At 41.1% G+C, this 21,711-nt stretch overlaps 1 protein-coding gene across 1 annotated transcript; it reads left to right on the forward strand.

Annotated features, from left to right (window-relative positions):
- Positions 1 to 1,399: 1,399 nt before the first annotated feature.
- On the forward strand, positions 1,400 to 21,082 carry osbpl3a (oxysterol binding protein-like 3a). The gene is made up of 22 exons (XM_042077141.1): positions 1,400 to 1,768; positions 5,054 to 5,254; positions 5,900 to 6,016; positions 6,191 to 6,244; positions 6,366 to 6,479; positions 6,580 to 6,708; positions 7,318 to 7,402; positions 7,535 to 7,638; positions 8,550 to 8,633; positions 9,358 to 9,502; positions 9,652 to 9,737; positions 14,587 to 14,712; positions 15,005 to 15,098; positions 15,254 to 15,480; positions 15,726 to 15,863; positions 16,357 to 16,420; positions 16,533 to 16,611; positions 16,816 to 16,966; positions 18,935 to 19,079; positions 19,467 to 19,593; positions 19,741 to 19,863; positions 20,428 to 21,082. Exons 2-22 carry the CDS (start codon positions 5,147 to 5,149, stop codon positions 20,522 to 20,524), a joined length of 2,397 nt encoding a protein of 798 aa, XP_041933075.1. The 5' UTR covers positions 1,400 to 1,768; positions 5,054 to 5,146; the 3' UTR covers positions 20,525 to 21,082.
- The last annotated feature ends 629 nt before the right edge of the window (positions 21,083 to 21,711 follow it).

Consider the following 21,711-nt stretch of genomic DNA (forward strand, 5'->3'; position numbering starts at 1 on the left):
ATGCATAATATATTACGATTTTGAAGTAACTTGCCCAACACTGATTAAACCACATGTCACTGCTTGACTAAATGAAAAATATAGGCTACTGAACATGCATGGAGATCGTCATAGTTGAGAGAAATTACGATACTGATTAGATAATAACCTATAGGTCCAAATCTAAATGTTTGGGTTCAGTGTTGCTACAGCATGATACTGTGTGTTTGTTATTTATGGGGGGGAATCAGGGGGGGATTTGGGTATCGGTGGGCTTGTGTGTGTGTGTGGGGGGGTCGTCGGTCCAGTAGTGGGCCGGTCCAGGAGAAAATTGCCAGGGCCGAATTTTGTTCCCAGTCCGACCCTAGGGGTGGCTAACCTCGGAGTGGAGAGGTGGGTGTCATCGTACTGATAGTGGGGCGTTGGTTGGTGTTAGGATAGTCAGGATATGGAAGCATGTCCAGTTTACCACCACCAGATGGCGACATGTTCGGGATTCTTCGGCTCCACTTTGCTTGAAGCAGCCAAAGTAAAATATGAGAGTAGACTGACTACATGTAAGATTCATTTTTATTGTGCTGGAATAACAGTAGATTTCCTTTCTTAGATATAGCCTAGAAATGTTGAACATTTCTAAAACTAATTTGGGCTATTTAAAGCCTAATAGGAAGCAAGCTGACAAGTAAAAAAAAAACAGTTATAGACATTATAGCCTGACAGTCGTTAGTTAAGTGACACTGGCCAAATTGCATCCAGTTCAGCTGCCAAAGGATAGATTAGGGCCTACTATAGGCCTAGGCCTACATAAAAACGACAGGTTCACGTGACTTGACTTGATTGACCTCTGTAAGTATGAGCATTAGCACTAACCATCTAAGGGGAAATCTTGTGGGCTGAACGTAGGCCTACGGCTCAGCGGGCAGGCCTAATGTCAGACCGGCGAACCAGTAGCATATAATGTTATGCTCCCGGTAGCGTGTCTGCCCTTGTCCTGTATGAGTCAGGCCCACATGTCTAACAATCAGTGAAATACAGAGGGCGGGTTAAAGTAGGCTATGCGAGACAACATGATTGAACATTGCATTCAGATAGGCTAGGGCCTAGGCTAGACTACTATTAATAATGTAGCTATTTATTTACCATTGGAAAGATACAATTAGAGAGATGGGCCACCAACAGAGAGTAGCAGGCTTCAATGCCGTTTCTGTAAACATAGGCTACGTCAACTGTGGTGCTGCGGAAATTAGCTGACTTGATGTAGCCTAAGCTAGGCCTACTTTTTTTTTTTAACCTACTCTTACCTGTATTGCATAAAAGCGACACGTCGGCGTGGTACGTTCTTTTGTTTTTTTCAATCCTCCGCTGTAATTGGGTAGTGTAAATATTTAACCAACTCTAATTGGAGGATCAAGCTGCCAATAACCTCAAGTTCCGTCTCTCTCGCTCCTCCCCGTAAGCAACCTGCAGAATCATACAACACACTTCTGGTAACGTATATGGTTAGTGAAACCCCGCTGTCGAAAAAAGATTTTTTTTTTTTATCTAAGTAGTGTAGCTCCACCTCGTCCACAGATTGTGTACCACTTTTAGGACTATAGCATCAGGCTACATGGATAACTGAAGAAGTTTGTTGACAGCAGCCTACGGTGCCACGGGGACTCAAGTGATCTCGTTAACAGCTTGACTTTTACCCGATGCTGTCCCCGGCAAGATAAAAGCTCCCGTGAGTAACGTATAGTGAAGGCACGCAACATCTCCCGAACACCGGATTCGAATGGAAAGAGTCCTGGTATGACACTTTTATTCTTTGATATCTGAACAAATCTGTTAGAATTAAACGTGTTCAACATTTTGATGTCTCGCGCCACACTCATCTAACTTGTCAGGAAGTTCGCAGAATGGAAGTAGGCTACAAAAAAACAAACGTAAAGATCTAACGTTAGGCTGTACATGACAGGCCTTGGCTGTAACTTACAAAGATGAATGCTAGTCACTTTAATACAATTATGAATGGTCGGCTATTCTGATAAGACTGATAGTTTGGCCGAACAGAGTATCCTTTTCTTTTGATAATATCTGAACGTATTGAGTGAATAATGAAGGCGAACGGTAAACACTGAAAGGTAGATGACGACTGGCAAGTGTGTTGACGAAGAAGGTTTTCTCATCTTTCTCAAATGCACCAGCCTGCCTGTGTTATGGCAACAGTGCAAAAGTTGTGGCTGAAAACACTTACATTTCAACATGCTGTGTAACGCAAAATATTTGTATTTGTATGGTTTCCAATAAGGCCGATACACAAAAACAGCCCATATCTTGTATGGATGTGATATGTGCATGACAAGTCAGATACATGTGAAACACCAGTGGCTGTAAAACATAGGTGACCCCTCATTGAGTCCAGCTATAAAGGTAGATGTCCTTGCAACTGCTGACTTGGACTCGCAGTGCCAGATTCCTCTCTTTTTATTAGTCTAGGTGTTTGTGTGAAAGGTGGGTAGAGGAAAACTTTCCTGTCTTGAAAGTTAGTCACATATTAGACAAAGGGGCGCTGCTAGATAATTTGGGCCCTATGACAGACAATAATTCTGGGCCCCCTGATAATATATAGTATTATTGGGGGGCTCTCTGGGGGCCCCCTGTCAATGCTGGGCCCTTAGAATCGCCCTAACATGAAATTAATTGAATTTGTCAATCTAAACTGATAAACAACAATTAAGTGAACTGTTTTCTTTGTAAATGTAACTGGCTAAACGTTTGTGTTTTGTGGAAAAGTGAGCCTTTTTTGTTTCTTCTTTTGCCTCCACTGTGGTTGTCCGTGTGGGTTGCTAGGCTATGCTTCATGGTGTTTTCTCTCCCTCTATGCCTGTGCTTGTATAATGTCCTTCCCTTTGCTGGGCCGGGCATGTTTAAACTAAACTCACAGACAGAATCCACAGAGGCCCACTTACAACTCTCAGTCTGCCTCGCCACTCCCTGCTAGTATCTGTCTCTTTTGCAGAGTAGAGTACATTCTTCCCATGTGATGACTCATGGCACGGTCATGTCCCTCTAAACATAGCCTTTGGAAAATGGGTGGCACACACACACACACTTGCAATGCTCCGGAGTTGCCAGTGATGCATTAAACAAGATGGAACAGAAAGGCACTGACATTTTTAGCATAATGGCATTTTAGCTAGTTCTAACGTTTTTTTAACCGACTGCCAAAGCTGTAGTGCTTTTTACCCTGATAACCATTAGCCTGCCAGACTTGTAAATTTACTTCAGGTTTGACTTGCCTCAAAAATGACCAGGTTTATCCCATGTTATTCTTGTGACAGTCCTTTACACTAGCCTGATGCAGGAGCCATTCAATCTGTCATATAAATTGGACAATGACTGCAAAGGGACATCAAAAGCCATATGAAATGTTGACAGGCCCATCAGCATTCCCTGAATAACATCTAGAGAACAAAAACAAAAAGCAGTTGTTTGACGCATCTAGAACTGACACTCAACTGTTTAAAATTCAGCACTGATGCACTTATTCTTACTCTACCTTTTTTAAATTGTCATATAATTGTTGAGAGAATTGCTTTAAAACTTAAACTGTTTACCATGTTGTTAGTCGCTTTGGTTAAAAATGCGTCAGCTAAGCGTAATGTAATGCAATGTAATGTAATGGTTAGGTTCTTTTAGGTAGATTTTAGAATGCCAGAAAACAAGAGCTGTCATGACTTGTACAGAAGTATCTGCCAAAGTAAATAAATTCTAACATGGGAAGCTTTTTTTATTTGAGGCTGTGATTTCCTGGCTCCTGTCCAGCTTCTCTTGGCAATAGAAACACTTTGTGTGTTTGTTATCTTTTGGGATTTAATCAACTTTTCAGCATTCTGCTCAACCCATGCCAGTTGCACTGAGATCAAGCAATTAAGCACAAAAGCTAGTGGATATGATTGGAAGTTCAGAGATGAAAATGTTTCTCATGCAAGAAACATTGAGTTCATGTGCGTTTTAATGTCTCTAATGATTGGACAAGTGTTGATGTGTAGATCGCAGTGTTTAAAGAAGAGAGAAAGTAGGCTTAGATCTTTAAAGAAGAGAGAAAGTAGGCTCAGATCTTTGTCATGGGAATTTGTCCCCCTCTCTCCTCTGGTTCCTTCTCCCACATGATGCCAGTGAAGGGCTGTTGGCAGCGTTTTACACTCCATGGACTACCCTCGGGGTCAAAAGATAACTTTTTTTTAATATTCATAATAATGTTAACTATGTTATGCTGGAATTGGACTTTCTCCTTAATGGAGTTCTAGAAGTTATTCTAGAAGGAATCTGTTTCCTTCACTCTGTTCAGTTGAACTCTATCCATTATCAGGATTTTGCATTATTTATCAACAGTATGCATAACTAGTTCCATGACTGTAATGCAGGTTCTACTTAGGTGCAGTTTAGACTAGCTTCTCCCCCCACACCTTTCCTCCTCTGGAGCTGTTTACACCATGGTGTTGCAATGGAAATTCTCGTGAATCATGTCTATGATGTCAGAGATCAATTCACTTCAATTCACACATGAAATACAGTAATTTCCTGTGTATTAGCTGCATTGTGTATAAACTGCAGAACAGGGTTTTAGGCAAGTTAAAAAAAACGAAACCATATTAATACCCTATTAACTGCCCCTGTATTAACCTCATAGCTGAAGAAATGTTGCAAAATCAATGTATAAACCTTGGCTTATAGTTGGGAAATCACGCTAGTTTGGAATGTCTGTCAAGGCTGTCTTCACCGTAATCAGACATCTGACTGCTCCTTGTTCGTTCTTCAGTCCTTATTAATCCTCTCGTATTCGTTGGAAAGGTACACCTTGCTTAGCTGAGCACTGGCAAGAAACACAAGGCTTGATAGCCTTGACCTCTCTCATCACAATTCACCCAGATCAAGTGCTCTTTAAGTAGATGTATGGAAGGTGTAGTGTTAGAGTAATTTAGTAGGCCGTAGGCTGTCAAAGCTTTATCAGCTGTAGCTCTTAACTTTCTGCTAGCTGTTGGACCCACAAATCAAACATTGACTCACTGCGCTCCTTGTTCTCTTGTAGTTGTCATGGTTAAGTTATCTTAGCCATGTTTTGGGAGGTGACTTTCATCAGAAGAGACGGCTGCTGTTGTTGCTACAGTAACATCGTTACAGAATGAGCTCTTTGGAACACAGCATTTCACAGTCCTCAAAGAAGATGGCACAGACAGGACAGTCATCACACAGTGATGACAGTGACTCATCCCGGCCCAGCAGCAGACAGGTATGTCTTGTGATTTACATATATATACTGCTCAAAAATATTAAGGGAACACTTACAGTTTTCCACAATTGTTAAAAAAAAAAAAAACTTCCACCCTTTCTCCATTCTCAAACTATACTGCTCAAACACTCTGACACTGTTTGGTTCTGAGTAACAAGTAAAACTTTTGAGGCGAGTGTTTTATTTTGCAAGAACTGTCAGACATTCTGTGAATGTAGTTTGAGAATTGAGAAAGGTTTAAAAAATTGTGTTTTAACAATTGTGGAAAACTGTAAGTGTTTCCTTAATTTGTTTGAGCAGTATACATTCACAGAATGTCTGACAGTTCTTGCCAAATAAAACACTCGCCTCAAAATTGTTTAACTTGTGCTCAGAGCCTAACAGTGTCAGAGTACCGATCCAGTGTATAATTGAAGTGTTCCCTTATTTTTTTTTGAGCAATATATATATATATCCACATTAAAAGTAGCACAAGTCAGTGATAATTATATTTTTAGGCATTTTGAGTTAAATGAGATATGTTTTTTTCAAATACAACAGTGCACAACTAAGGCCATGAGAGTGGTAAACAGTACTGTCCTTCAGAAATGCCCTCTGTGTGTGTGTGTGTAATGGCGTTTTATATCTCTCATTGTCTGAATGTAGGATAGCTGGGAGGTTGTGGAAGGTTTGCGTGGAATACTGGGTAACGCACAGGTACCGGAGCTCCAGGAGGGCTTCCTATTGAAGAAACGGAAATGGCCAATGAAAGGCTGGCACAAGGTGAGTGTGGTTCTTGGCGAGTGGAGTCCTATGAAATAGTAATGGACAGATCCAGTCAAAAGTTCAAGTGGAATTCAATGGCATTTGATATGTTGAGCTTAAACTCCGTTACTTTACAAACATACCTATAATGTTACATTTTATATAAGACTGGCTTTTTGGTCTTTTTTTCAGAGGTACTTCCTTTTGGATAGGGGTATTCTGAAATATGGAAAGACTGGAGCTGATGTGAGTTTTCTTATACAGCTGAGTATCACTTTATTCACAAACAATTTTCATACAATTATTGATAGGCAGTGTTGGTATGCTGGTGTAATTTTTGTGTGGATTTTTGTTCTGTTGTTGACAGTTGCAAAAGGGAAAATGTAGGGGCTGTATTGATGTTGGACTGTCGGTAATGTCAATCAAGAAAAAGACTATGTGTATAGACCTTGACACCGAGGACAGCATTTATCATTTGAAGGTAAAACTGCACACATTTCTCTTTGGAACGGCACCATCAGAACATTTACAGATCTAAAACGGCCAACTGTCAATATACCTAATTTCCGGCATGTGTCCAGGTGAAGTCTCGGGATATGTTTGATAACTGGGTGTCCAAACTGCGGCACCATCGTGTGTTTCGTCAAAATGAGATTGCCATGGACCCCAGTGAGAGACATCTGCAGTGTGAACCTACCAGCAGCATGAGGGTATACAGAACACACACACACACACACACACACTTAGACACTCTTGTCAAGAATGTTGGTTACACATCGGCAAGTGAAAGAAATTTGATTTGATCTCAAGGATGGAACCAAGGGTAAGGCTTACACCCAGGCTACACGGAGTGCGTAACTGAAGGGCTCTGTTAGCGAAGCGCAAAAAAAGCTTTTTGAAGACTGCTCTAATTTTTTTTGAATGTACAGTAATTTCCAGTGTATTAGCCACATTGTGTATAAGCCGCAGTACAGTGTTTTATACAAGTTACAAGAAACAAAACCATATTAATACCATATAAACCGCCCCCGTGTATTAACCTCATAGCGGAAGAAATTTTGCAAAATCAATGTATAAGCCGCGGCTAATAGTTGGGAAATTACAGTATGCGCCACTGTCTCGTCTGGTGTAGCCAGTTTCAGTTGAAGCTAATTGTTGCAGCATATTGTAACGTAATTGTTGTTCTAATTACAAACCATTATCGCAGTAATGAGTCCTCATGCACACATGCAGATGCATATCTATGAGCAGGGGCCTTTTAAATGTTATTTATATGATTACTTGTTTGTAATAGCACTCTTACCTCTTTCTCCTTTTAGAATGCCATTCTCACCAAACAGGCCTCCATTCAGGCAATGTCAGGATTGCTTCAGAGTAATAATGACCTTGACCGATGTTGCCAAGGTACATGCTGATATATCCACACACACTCCTACTGTTATGCTTGCATATATAACAAAAGACCCGACTCTTAAGATGATGTGCCTTGGACAGCAATGTATTTGACTTGTGCAATATCTTCTCAATCTTACACAGATCTCACTGATTGTGAATCATGTTTGTTGGAGTTGAATTTATTGTTGAAGAACATGGAGGTCATGCAGCATGCTTACTCTGCCCCTGCCATCAACACACTTCCGGTAAGAGTCTGTATGTATGTTTGTATAGACCCTTTCAACAATAAAAACAAAAACAATGCTTGAACGTTCTATTTGGTTCCCAATCTACTTCCTCTGCATTAAGATAACATATGGAATGTTAAAACGGAAGCCTTGTGGGGCCAACTATGATGCTGATAATGGAACTCTCTTGAAAGGGTCTATTATTAAGCATTGATCAAATGAGGCACATGACTGAAAACAAGAAAGAAACCATTTTCTTCTGGCCACACCCTTCATATAATTTTCTTCACAACACACCATTCATATAATACAACGGCAACAACAAAAAACCCTCAATTGTGCAGCATGTGTTGTTCTGACAGTCCTGCCTCATGTTTTTAAGGATCCACTGCAGAATCAGCAGCAATATGAGAGTAGCAGTGAGATCTCTACAGCTGCAGCTTCTAGCAGACTTCAGTGGATCTTTAAATTTGTTGTATATTCTCATCTTAGTTCTTAAGTTCTCAAACTGACATAGTGTCATTCTCTCCCCTCTAACCTCTGTTCATGCTCCCCTGCTGCTGTATGTGTGTGTGTGTGTGTCTGTGTGTGCATACACACATTGCTGTATGCACGTGTGTGTGTGTGTGTGTGTGTGTGCTTGTATGAGCTGGTTTTGTGTTGGTGGATGGATGGTCTGCATTGCCGTGTGTGTGTGTGCTTGTATGAGCTGGTTTTGTGTTGGTGGATGGATGGTCTGCATTGCCGTGTGTGTGTGTGTGTGTGTGTGTGTGTGTGTGTGTGTGTGTGTGTGTGTGTGTGTGTGTGTTGTATGAGCTGGTTTTGTGTTGGTGGATGGATGGTCTGCATTGCCGTGTGTGTGTGTGTGTGTGTGTGTGTGTGTATACACTTGTGTTTGTGCTTGTTCAGTTTGTCTGTTGTAATTTCAGGGTGATGGCTCAAAGAAAGAGAAGAGAGGACATAAGAAATGGCGTTCAAAGACCTCTAGTAAAGACAGCAACAGCTCATTACAAGTATGCACACAAGAATGATTAACCTGGACTTGTTTGACTAGGTGTTTATCTGGTTTTAGACATTAGTGGAGTGGTGGCGTGTGTTACTTATTGTGCTCTGTTTACCAGACCTGGAAAAAAAAAAACATTTCTATATTCCTCTTGACATTTAGCAATCTAGGTACTGAAAGGGAACTATGCTGGTTAGGTTTGCTAGCCCAAAGATTACCCGTTATTTTCTAAACTTCTCATTCCTCTTGTTGTTTTTTGAGTTGTTACAAAATGACACATGCATTCTATACATTACAGAAACACTAGTACAGTAATTCCCTGTGTATTAGCCACATTGTGTATAAGCCGCAGGACAGTGTTTTATGCAAGTTAAAAGAAACAACAACATGCCCCTATGTATTAGCCTCATTGCTGAATAAATTTAGCAAAATCAATGTATAAGCCACAGCTAATAGTTGGGAAATTACGGTATAATATGTCATAATACTGTAGTAGGTCTTGTACAAAAAAACTTAGATTTCTGTTGGCTTGTAGGACTGCTAATGTCAGCTCTGAAACAAGAAAGTACACAGGACACAGAGCCATTAAAGCCAAATTGCAGCTTTTTGAGCTCAGTACCACAGAATGGTTAGATCCCCTCAGCCACACTATAAAGCAAATCAGTGTTTTGACCACAGTTCAACACTTCTCCTGAATCTGCCCTGATCACAGACCTGTGACTGATCCTTCTCAGGTTCCCAGTCCCACCCGTCTTCATGTTTCCAACCCAAACCTGTCAGCCAGTGAGCCTAGCTATCCCGAAACCTTCCTACAAACTCCTGACTCACCAACCAATGCTGCCCGGCTGCAGGAGGACTTCTGCAGGCTAGCAAGTACCAGTAAGGGCCTTTTCATTTTAAATCTTTCATTTCATTTTAGAACCCGTTTGTAGTGCACATTACTACATATTTCTCTCTCTCTCTCTCTCCCTCTCTCCCTCTCTCTCTCTCTCTCTCTCTCTCTCTCTCTCTCTCTCTCTGCCCTTTAGTCCATACCACACTCCTATCAGCCTTCAGAACACTATCTGCAGAAAAAAATCAAATCAAACTGGTTCTGGAGCAGCAAAACACTGAGGTGAGCTGAACCTTGTCCTCCTTGTTTGCTTTTTGTATATTGTGTTTCTATGCACAGCGATATCCTGATTATCCCATGTTTGACTATATTAAGGATATGATATTTACATAAACATATGGAGGCCTGGTTATTAATATGTCTGTATACATGATAAATACCAGGGACGTGTAGGCCTATTTTGAGAGGGCTGAAGCCACCCTAAGATGATCAAAAAGCCCCCCTAAAAAATATAATAATAATATGCTTCCAAATTAACATCCATTATTCTCTGTTGAATTGCTCACGGAGTAATTATCTCACATAAATCACAGATGTCACATGAAAGAGCGGAACTGGAGCTTTCAAATGCTATTAGCGGCTAGTTGCTGTGATAAACGGTTCGCAAGAAAATTAACGTTGGACATGAAATTTCATCATATTTCCATTCTGCACACAAAACTTCATCTATCTCCACCCATTATTCTTGGTGGTATATCTCACAAACGCTTTCCCCAACACATGGAAAACCATATATGAGAATAAACAGCAGACCTTACTGGACACAAAGATATGCAGCTGTTTAACATGTTCGTAGCATATCACTGTTCAACAGAAGTATTTTTAAAAACGGAGGGATACAGGAGCAGAAGGATGGTTTGTGTGTTTTCTTCCTACACCTCACGGTAAGCTATTTTGTTGCTCTGATTCATCTTTTTTTAAAGGTAAAATTGACAAAATCAGACTCAACATATCTGCTCAATTACAAATTCAACAACCTGAACTTCCAGCAACAAACAGAGGGAAACTAAACTTGATGTCAGAGTTCAGCTTGATAGACTACGAAACACTTGAAAAACGGTACAGAATCTCAGCTCTTCCACGTGTGTCTTAGACACTCTGCCTATCAATTTCTTCAAAACTGTTTTTCACCTCATAGCGGCGGATGTCCTTCAAATTGTAAATGTATCACTGCTGTCTGGCACTTTTCCTAAGTCACTGAAAACAGCTGTTGTAAAGCCACTTCTCAAGAAGAATAACCTGGATGCCTCAATGCTAAACAATTACAGGCCCATATCCAATCTACCTTTTATTGGCAAAATTATTGAAAAAGTAGTCTTTAATCAATTAACCACCTTCCTAACATCAAATGGGTATTTTGATTACTTTCAGTCTGGTTTTCGGGCAAATCACAGCACTGAAACAGCTCTCATTAAAGTTTCCAATGACATACGCCTCAACACAGATTCAGGTAAAACATCAGTCCTAGTGCTACTGGATCTTAGTGCAGCATTTGAAACTGTTGATCACAATATTTTACTACACAGACTAGAACACTGGGTTGGATTTACAGGCATAGTTATCAGCTGGCTAAAATCATATCTACAAGAAAGGAGCTTCTTTGTTGCCATCGGAAACTGTACCTCAACACCAACGTCCTTTACCTGTGGTGTTCCCCAGGGGTCGATCTTGGGGCCACTATTATTCAACCTCTATATGCTCCCACTTGGAGCATATAGATCAAAATCATTCAAAATAATTTGATTTCATATCATAGCTATGCAGATGACACACAAATTTACTTAGCTCTATCACCAAACGACTATGGTCCTCTTGTATAAGTAATTATATTTGGTAAAAATGAGGAAAGACTTAGGGTTGCCACTCTCCTTGACACAAAAGGGTTGAAGGCAAAGGATACTGTTAAAAATCTTGGTGTATTAATTGACAGTGATCTAAATTTCAACAGCCACATGAAAGCGATAACTATTTTTACCACCTCAAAAATATTGCCAAACTCAGAGGGCTGATGTCAAAACATGACTTAGAAAAACTCATTCATGCATTTATCTCCAGCAGGGTTGATTACTGCAATGGACTGTTCACAGGCCTTCCTAAAAAGACTATTAAACAGCTTCAGGTGATACAAAATGCAGCAGCTAGGACTCTAACAAAAACTAAAAGAACTGACCACATTACTCCAATTCTTAAGTCCTTGCACTGGCTTCCAGTAAGTCACAGAATTTACTTTAAAGCACTATTGCTTGTTTATAAATCAGTAAATGGAGCAGGACCTAAATACTTGTCAGACATGCTTCAGCAGTACACACCTTCTCGTCCTCTCAGGTCCCAGGTGAAAAACCTGCTAGTAAAACCTACAGTTAGAACTAAACATGGTGAAGCAGCTAAAAGCTGCTATGCGGCTCAGCTGTGGAACCAACTTTCGGATGACATTAAAAAGGCCCCAACTGTAGCCAGTTTTAAATTTAGACTTAAGACCAAACTGTTCTCAGATGTTTTCTGCTAACTGTGCCGAGTTACAAATTCTGAATCTGCCTTGATAATTATTCTACTTTGTCTTTTATTACTTTTTTTTACTACTTTTGCGTTTTGTTTTTGCTTACTAATTATTCTTTATTTTTAAATGATTTTACCTTGTGTTTTATGTTTTCTTTTTATTATGATCTTTACCTTTTAACTATTCTTTGACTATATTGCCCTTCTATGCTTTTATTTGTTATTATTGTTTGGTTTTGTTTATGTAAAGCACATTGAATGATCTCTGTGTATGAAATGTGCTATATAAATACACTTGACTTGACTTGACTTGACTTGACTTGACTGATTGGTTAGGTCTATCCAATTGAGTGCAGAGGCATTCCCCCCCTGTATCGGTTGAAACACGCCCCATAATTACGTCCCAATGGAGCAGTATCAGACTCGTATTCTGACTAGAATTTGAGTATGACAACGTCAGGCTATCGTTCCAGAGTAATTTCCGAGTTTTGAAATTGCAGCAAATTTCCAAAGGACTAATATATGACTTATCTGGTTAAAAAGTGTCATAGCTTAGTCTAGGGTGCAATTGTTTTGGTTTGAATACTGATTTATGCTTAAGAGGATGAAATTCCTGTGCACAGCCTTCCAGGTGCTGGTGAGGTGCAGTCATTAATTGATAGACAGGAGAGTGAAGGATCACCGCAGGATGTGTAAGTTGCAGAATACCATGGATCCTTCACTCTCCTGTCTACTGATTTATGCTTGTTTGATTGTTTGATTACTAAATGATCACATAAGTTAACAGTAGTTTGTAGTAGCTAGTAGTTAAGTACTACCCTAGTTCAACTTAAAAAGAGCACTGATCAAATGCTACAGGAGAAGAAGGGCCGAGAGAGAAGGCCGTACGAAATCTGCTTTTGGAATTCCATGGTATTCTGCAACTTACACATCCAGTATGGTTCAAGAGAGGATTATTGTCAAGTCAGTGTTCTGTAATCAGGTTTCACTTCACTTAACTGACATCATCTCACCTTTGCACTCTGTCAGATATGTAACCATTTAGCATACCATTTTCCAGTCTGTAACAAGTAGGGATGTAGCGATGCACCTTGAATCGGCTAAAACTCAGTACACACGTGTACACACACACACGAGTATACACGCGTGAAAATTACAAACGGTTGAGAAAAGAATGGTGGCAGTGCCAGGATTGTTTTTTTCATTGCTATAGCTAACTTTTTTTTTTTTTTTTTTCAGAAAAGGAGGGTTGCACAGATTCACTTCGTGCACACATGTGTTTTTAAATCACACATTGATTAGGGTGTGTCAGCTGTAGGGTTGCAAAGGGGCAGAAAATTTCCGGTAAATTTCCGGAAACTTTCCGGAAACTTACCATGGGAAGTTAAGCTGGGGAATTTTGGAAATATTCCAAATTGGAAACTTTAATGGAATTAAAGAAAATTATGGGAATTAATTGGAATTTACGGGAATTAACTGGGAATTTTGGGTAATTCATACAAACTGTTTTATATACAAACATTAACATTTTGTTTCGTAATAAGCAATATGATTTGTATGTTCGTATTTTCGCTTAGCTTAGCATACAAAGCTAGATAGCATGCTAGCGGGAATCCCATTCTCTGCCTATTGTTTACTAGCGTGCTAAACTAGCAACACTGGACTGCCCAAGATACACCACACCACTCAACAACAAAAATTGGTTGAAACCTTTTTTTCCCCATGCACATGAACGCACCATAGGTTTCCTTTATGTCTAGCCTATGCTGATTGCTGTGTGCATGTGATTGACTGATGTGCAGGGTAGAAATTCGACTGAAATTGCATTAAATCAGGTTGTTTTAACTAATATTATGCTCAAGATGGGGTTTTGTCCACTACATTTAAGTTCCCTGTTATAGACTAACTTGCCATATTAAAAATTCCCAGTTTATTCCCATTAATTCCTGTTAATTCCCATTAATTCCTATGGAAAGTTTCCAACTTTGAAAATTCCTGGAATTTTGCAACCCTAGTCAGCTGTAATCCCTTACAAAAAGTAACTAGAAATTTTCTGGGGGCGCCACTGGCAAGCAAGGCCTACAATATCAGTTCCCGCATAATGTTGTTATAATTAGCAATATAATCAGCAATATTGCGAGAGTGAAAAGGAATGGCATGGTGTCCCTGTTAATACGAATTCATTGAAGCCCTTTTAAGGTGTGATGAAATGTTTTTGCCGCGCTCAATGCATGCGTATTGCCTACAACCCTGCCTGGGTGCTAAGCCCCCCTTGTCTTTCAATCCTACTGACGTCCCTGATAAATACTAATAATGTGTTCTAGTCAGCAACTGTCAGAACCTGGGGTAAGGTGTATGCATACTACAGTATGCTGGTTCGTTTCTTTGCGAGAAATTCAGCTGGCATGACCAGTTTTCCTCAAAACCAGGATAAATGCTTTTTGGGTTCTGAGTTTCTGAAATGGATATATGATGTTTACATGCGTAAACACAAAAAGCCCCATCATTACCCTTACATTCAAGTCCATGTAAACACTTTGGGACTGTTTTCTCTGATCTTCACGGACTCGTTCAGGTCGATGGCCGAAGTCCACCGAAGCACCAGCGATCTACTGAAAGTCGAGGATCCCTCTCCGATTCTCTGTCCGAGTTCTTTGATGCACGGGAATACCTGCTGTCCTCCAGCTCCACTGACAATGAGGTGAGGGATCAACAGGGTCTTTTTGTGGCCAGAATGCAGAATACAACTATGCTCACACACACACACATGATCACACATTATCCACTCAAAGTTTCTTGTCATTTTTCCCATTTACATAGTAAGACTTTTTCATAAATGATTTCCAGAAGTCACAAGTTTCTCCACAGTGCGTCATGTGTTTGTATAAACTCTCTATATAGAGCTGACACAGTAACCCATGATCTAAATTATTATCATTGTCATGTGTGGATTTCTTTTGTGTCGTCATGGGCATGTGTGTGTGACTGTGCAGGTGTCAGATGATGATTCATTCCTCAGTGACGCCAGTGATAGTGTTTCTGTGGATTACTACAACAGTGAGACAAGTAGTGAGCGAGACGACTCAGGTACCCACACTCAAACCACATAGTCCATCACATCCTACATTCCCAATCGCCCTACACAAGATGCCTGTGTGTATACACTCAGAGTGTTGCTATACAGATACACGTTAGAAGATCTGAGGACTTTATTCACAGACTCTTTGTGTGGTCTTTATCAGCAATGGTGTGCGTCATGCGGCGGACACGTCTGCCCTGTCGCAGCTCGGACAGCGGCGTGAGTCTCTGGAACATTCTACGCAACAACATCGGGAAAGACCTCAGCAAAGTGTCCATGCCTGTGCAACTGAACGAGCCCATCAACACACTGCAGCGCCTGTGTGAGGAGATGGAGTACACGCAGCTACTCGACACGGCTGCGCACACCAACGATCCTCATCTACGCATGGTGAGCACGAGCACGGGCACGCGCAGCTGGTACATCTACCTTTTGACACTGGCAGCGCACACACACACACACACACACACACACACACACACACACACACGGACGCACCCACTGACAACTGACTCTGGAACAGATATCGAACTTGATCTGCAGACCTCTGAAATTTTCATGAACGCAACAAGGCTAACTTGTCTGTGTTTGTTTTTGTGTGTGTGTGTGTGTGTGTGTGTGTGTGTGTGTGGCAGGCTCATGTAGCTGTTTTTGCCATATCAGCGTATGCCTCCACATTCCACCGTGCCGGAGGGAAACCTTTTAATCCAGTACTGGGAGAGACGTACGAGTGTGACCGACCTGATAAGGGCTTCAAATTCATATCAGAACAGGTAGCACACTGTTATGCACTTAGACAAGGGCATGCTCCATACTCTTATGCACTCAGACAAGGACATGCTCCATACTGTTATGCACTTGGACAAGGACATACTCCATACCGTTATGCACTTAGACAAGGGCATACTCCTTAGAGTTATGCACTTAGACAAGGACATGCTCCATACTGTTATGCACTTAGACAAGGACATACTCCATACAGTTATGCACTTAGACAAGGACATACTCCATACAGTTATGCACTTATTCAAGGACATACTCCTTAGAGTTATGCACTTAGACAAGGACATACTCCTTAGAGTTATGCACTTAGACAAGGACATACTCCATACAGTTATGCACTTAGACAAGGACATACTCCATACAGTTATGCACTTAGACAAGGACATACTCCATACAGTTATGCACTTATTCAAGGACATCACTCTGTGTTGGTGTTTTACATCTCCTGTCTCTCTTTCTCTTTCTTGTGCATTCATTCTGCAGGTTAGTCATCATCCTCCGGTTTCTGCATGCCACTGTGAGTCCAAAAACTTCACTGTGTGGCAGGGTGAGTGACTTTGGTGCTCTCTCACACACACACACACACACACACACGCCACTCACTGACTGTTTATATGTGCATATACTGTATTTATATCCATGGTTATATATTTTTTCAGATGTTCGCTGGAAGAATAAATTCTGGGGGAAGTCCATGGAGATCGTTCCCATGGGAACCACTCATGTGGTGTTGCCAGGGTGACTAGCCGCTTCTTATGGATCTCTGTCCATATATATTATCATTTTTTTGCTTTATGAAATGAGACTACTCTAGACACCTTGTCTTTCTGTCAAATTGTTTTCTCTGTCTTGCTCCACCTGTTCTTCTTCATCCTCTAATCCCTCAGTCAAACGGGTCCTCTTCTGTATATATAGCTCCTTGTTTGTCTCTTTCTTCTTCAGGTTTGGCGATCACTATGAGTGGAATAAGGTCACTTCCTGCATCCATAACATCCTGAGTGGGCAACGCTGGATTGAACACTACGGGGAGATGTCCATTAAAAACACTGTTACCAGCGGCAACTCGAGCACTTGCAAGGTCACCTTCATCAAGGTGAGCAAAAGATGAATGTGAGTGAGTGTAAGCTGGAAAATACCAGAGCACTAAATAAGGGTCGAATCGAAACCATGGAAATAAAGGAATAAACAAAGGCTCCAAGCACACATAGTGTGGACAAGGGAAAGAACAAGTTAACCATGACAAGAACAGTGAACAAAGATCCAAGTAACTTTTTTTTTTTATGAATGATGAACATGTTGCTTGGCTTGGTAGCTGGCTGTGGTCCTCAGATGTTTTCACAGTTCTGAGATCAAGTGTGAAAAATGTCTGCGTACACCCCCTATTGATAGGTAGGTAGATAGGTAGATGGATAGATAATGCTTCCAGGGGGATGATCTTCATAAATCATTCTATGTTCCATAGCAAAAGAAGGTAGACACGCCTTCACAGCACCACACATCAGACCATAATGGTAGGCACAACTGGTAACGCAGTCAACATAACAGACAGGAATTTTTAATATGGCAAGTTAGTCTATAACAGGGAACTTAAATGTAGTGGACAAAACCCCATCTTGAGCATAATATTAGTTAAAACAACCTGATTTAATGCAATTTCAGTCGAATTTCTACCCTGCACATCAGTCAATCACATGCACACAGCAATCAGCATAGTCTAGACGTAAAGGAAACCTATGGTGCGTTCATGTGCATGGGAAAAAAAGGTTTCAACCTATTTTTGTTGTTGAGTGGTGTGGTGTATCTTGGGCAGTCCAGTGTTGCTAGTTTAGCACGCTAGTAAACAATAGGCAGAGAATGGGATTCCCGCTAGCATGCTATCTAGCTTTGTATGCTAAGCTAAGCAAAAATACGAACATACAAATCATATTGCTTATTACGAAACAAAATGTTAATGTTTGTATATGAAACAGTTTGTTTGAATTACCCCAAATTCCCAGTTAATTCCCGTAAATTCCAATTAATTCCCATAATTTTCTTTAATTCCATTAAAGTTTCCAATTTGGAATATTTCCAAAATTCCCCAGCTTAACTTCCCATGGTAAGTTTCCGGAAATTTTCTGCCCCTTTGCAACCCTACTTGAATGGGAGAATTGCCAAATGGACCTGTGGAACAAACTCAGATACACTAACAGGTTCACCTGGGTTCACCCAGGCTAGAGGTTTGCGGATGGAAGCAATTAAAAAAAAATATTCAGGGGCTTTCAGGGGTTTGTGTGGTTTGCTATTGTAAGTGCTAGGCATGTGATTGCTATGTCTTTCATGTCTGACAGACTGGGAGTGAGGAGGCTGATTATCGTGGAGCCAGCGTGTGCCATTTTAATGGATAATCATTAAGGGGATAAGGGGTAATTTGCGCTTAGCGCTGCCAGTGAGATGGAAGGATCTGGAGGGGGTGGGATGCCTTGTAACGCCTTTGACGTAGTAGATAGGACAGGATCTCTTTGAAAATGTAGGTGAAATGAGTGATCGCTTCAGACTAATAAATAAATGTATAATGTCCTGCTGAGTGAGTTCAAGAGGTCGTGTGGCCCTCACAGAGCCAGTTGCTTGGTTACGGTGGGGGAAAAGGGAAACAAACACTGTGCTCTAGCTACCCCTTGTGGACAAGGAGTGATGTGCACATACATAGAGTGCAAATGTTTTACATACCAATTCTATACCACATATATTATTTAGCAAATTATTGTCATCCAACAAATTCGTTATTAGGTTGATACAACTGGTTGAAGCTCAACTGAAGCCGAGACAACTTTCAGTGTGTATACCTAATGACCTATATGCTTTTACACCGCTTGTTTTCAGAACATACATAACATTAATTAATTTAGACGCTTTTATCCTAACTAACGATTTACAAAAATGAGAAATAACATTCACAGAAATATCAGGAGTAACATTCAAGCTGCAGTGCAAAGGAGACCTTACGTAGCAATTAATACTACATAAGTCAACTGTTATCAGAGGACAGGAGTGCAGAAGTAATCATTTTGTTGTTATTCAGGGAAGAGGTGGAACCTCCAATGTCAATAACGTGGAAGGCGTGGTCACAGATGCAGACGGACATGCCATTCACTCCTTTTATGGCAAATGGAACGAAGCGATTTACTTGGGAGACCCATCCTCTGCCACGTGTATTTGGAGAGCAAGTGAGTAGGGTGTAATGTGTGTGTGTGTGTGTGTGTGTAGGGTGTAATATGTGTGTGTGTGTAATATGTGTGTGTGTGTGTAATGTGTGTGTGTGTGTGTGTGTGTGTGTGTAGGGTGTAATATGTGTGTGTGTGTGTGTGTGTAATATGTGTGTGTGTGTGTGTAGGGTGTAATGTGTGTGTGTGTGTGTGTGTGTGTGTTGGGTGTAATATATGTGTGTGTGTGTGTGTGTGTGTGTGTGTGTGTGTGTGTGTAGGGTGTAATGTGGGCCACATTCATTCACATTGACTTACATTCATTTAAGCAGACACTTTTAATCAAAGTGATTTACAGTAGAACTGTACTGAGTCATGATTTTTGTCGTGTGTGTGTCTGTGTGTGTGTAGACCCGATGCCTGAGGACTATGAGCAGTACTATGGCTTAACTCAGTTTGCAGTTGAGCTCAATGAGCTGGATGAAAAAGAGAAGCCTCTATTGCCTCCAACTGACACACGCTTCCGACCAGACCAGAGGTAGATACACACATACTAACAAATATACTCTCACACACACTAACACACACACACTAACACAAACACACACGTGTGTGTGTCAAGTCAAGTGTTTGATTATGCCTTTGCCTGTGGTTCCATCCACGTTCCATCCGTGTGTCTGGTCAGGCTTCTGGAGGTGGGTGATGTGTCGGGAGCAGAGGAGCAGAAGGAGCGCATCGAGGGGCTACAGCGAGAGAGGAGGAGGGTGCTGCAGGAGAACAACATCAGCCACCAGCCCAAGTTCTTCAAGTGTGTAACTTTGTGTGTGTGCGTGTGTGTGTTTGCGTGCCTGTGCGTGTGTGTGTGTGTGTGTGTGTGTGTGGTACGTGTGTGTCTGTGTGTGTGCGCGCCTGTGTGTGTGTGTGTGTGTGTGTGTGTGTGTGAGCTTGTGTGTGTGTGTGTGTGTGTGGTACGTGTGTGTCTGTGTGTGTGTGTGTGTTTGCGTGCCTGTGCGTGTGTGCGCTTGTGTGTGGTACGTGTGTGTGTGTGTTTGCGTGCCTGTGCGTGTGTGTGGTACGTGTGTGTCTGTGTGTGTGCGCGCCTGTGTGTGTGTGTGTGTTTGCGTGCCTGTGCGCTTGTGTGTGTGTGGTACGTGTGTGTCTGTGTGTGTGCGCGCCTGTGTGTGTGTGTGTGTGCGTGCGTGTGCGCGTGAGACCGATAGAGGGCAAGTAAATGGTGTAATCTACAGACCCGGTCTTTTCAGAAGGTTACAGTATGCATGGGATACTATACCGCTTTACTGTTTCATTCTTTTTGTGCATGTGTTTCTGTTCATTTTCACACATATATAATATTTCTTTTTTTTTTTTTCAGGCGTTCTGAAGATGACTTATGGGTCAGTAACGGGACCTACTGGGACCTGAGGAAAGACCAGGGATTCAAACAGATGGAGTTCCCACTACTCTGGTGACCATGTGGACACTTGGTCTTAATCAAAGGGCTTCCTCTGTGTTATGGTTAAATATGGCTTTACTGTCCTTCCCACTCTTAATGGGCATTTGGCTTCCTAAGAAGCAAAACTTTTTTCCAAAGTCTGTTGTGGCTGTGTGTGCGCGCGTGTGGGTGTGCGTCTGCATGTGCGTGTGTGTGTTTGTCTATGTGTATGTGACTCTGCACTGAAGTTACCATTTTTCTACCTTTATCCAAGGGAATTGAGTGATGGTGGTTAGTGTGTCACGTGTCACGTGCGAGCACTCACAGTCTGCCTACATGCCACCACACTTTGTGCCAAAGAAAACATTAGGCTACTACTGCTGACATGCACACACTGTACATACACAAACACACACTCTCTCTCTCTCTCTCTCTCTCTCTCTCTTTCAACCTCTTTCAACCAGCCCACACCTGCTGCCTTATCGTTCTTTGTCTCAGAGTAAAGGGAATAAAATAATAATGATGATCATGGAAAATATGGCAATTGTACTCATAATCATTGTAACAATAAATATGTCTAAAGGGATTTGTCGAACATTTGTTTTTATGGTTGTGATTTTTAATTTACACACCACTCTATCTTGTCAAAAAGTAATGAAATGCAGTAAAGAAGAAAGAAGTAAAAGTCTGGCCATATAGTGTAAGGTTGTACTCGATTGAATGGACATAAAAGAAATCCCTGAGAAGTCTCACATCTGTGGAATCCGATAATGATAAGGACCAAATAAATCCATTCAAAGTTATACTGGTGACCTAAATATAATTTATTTATCCATCTTGAAAGGAACTACTTAATAAATTTGACCTCAACAAGCTGGCTCTCTGAGCAAATGTTCCACATAATTGCAAGAAATAATTCAAGTGATGTGACCCATTAGAAGCTGGATCAATCTAATATATTAGCCAGGAGACCAGACCCTAAAATGTTGATGTCCTTCCTTATCATAACGTTTCAAAGCAGTGATATTCCTCAAGTAATAAGTTACACTTACAAAAATGACTTTTACTAGAACTGGGCTATAATGAGAGGGAGAGAGAGTGTAAGATGATCCTAACGTGCACCAATTGACATGTCCTTTGCCAGGGCACACAAACAAGTTACAGTGTGTGTATGGATGGATGGATTCTTCAGAAATCCGTTTGAAGTTCCTCTTCCTCATAACC

Source organism: Alosa sapidissima, chromosome 21 (assembly GCF_018492685.1).
Source record: "Alosa sapidissima isolate fAloSap1 chromosome 21, fAloSap1.pri, whole genome shotgun sequence".
Lineage (NCBI taxonomy): Eukaryota > Metazoa > Chordata > Actinopteri > Clupeiformes > Clupeidae > Alosa > Alosa sapidissima.

Excerpts from the sequence above, each read along its gene's own strand:
- osbpl3a (XM_042077141.1), top strand. The coding sequence starts at position 5,147 with ATGAGCTCTTTGGAACACAGCATTTCACAGTCCTCAAAGAAGATGGCA. Across the intron at positions 14,713-15,004 it reads CCAGCTCCACTGACAATGAG|GTGTCAGATGATGATTCATT; the intron begins GTGAGGGATCAA and ends GTGACTGTGCAG. Across the intron at positions 16,612-16,815 it reads ACTCATGTGGTGTTGCCAGG|GTTTGGCGATCACTATGAGT; the intron begins GTGACTAGCCGC and ends TTTCTTCTTCAG.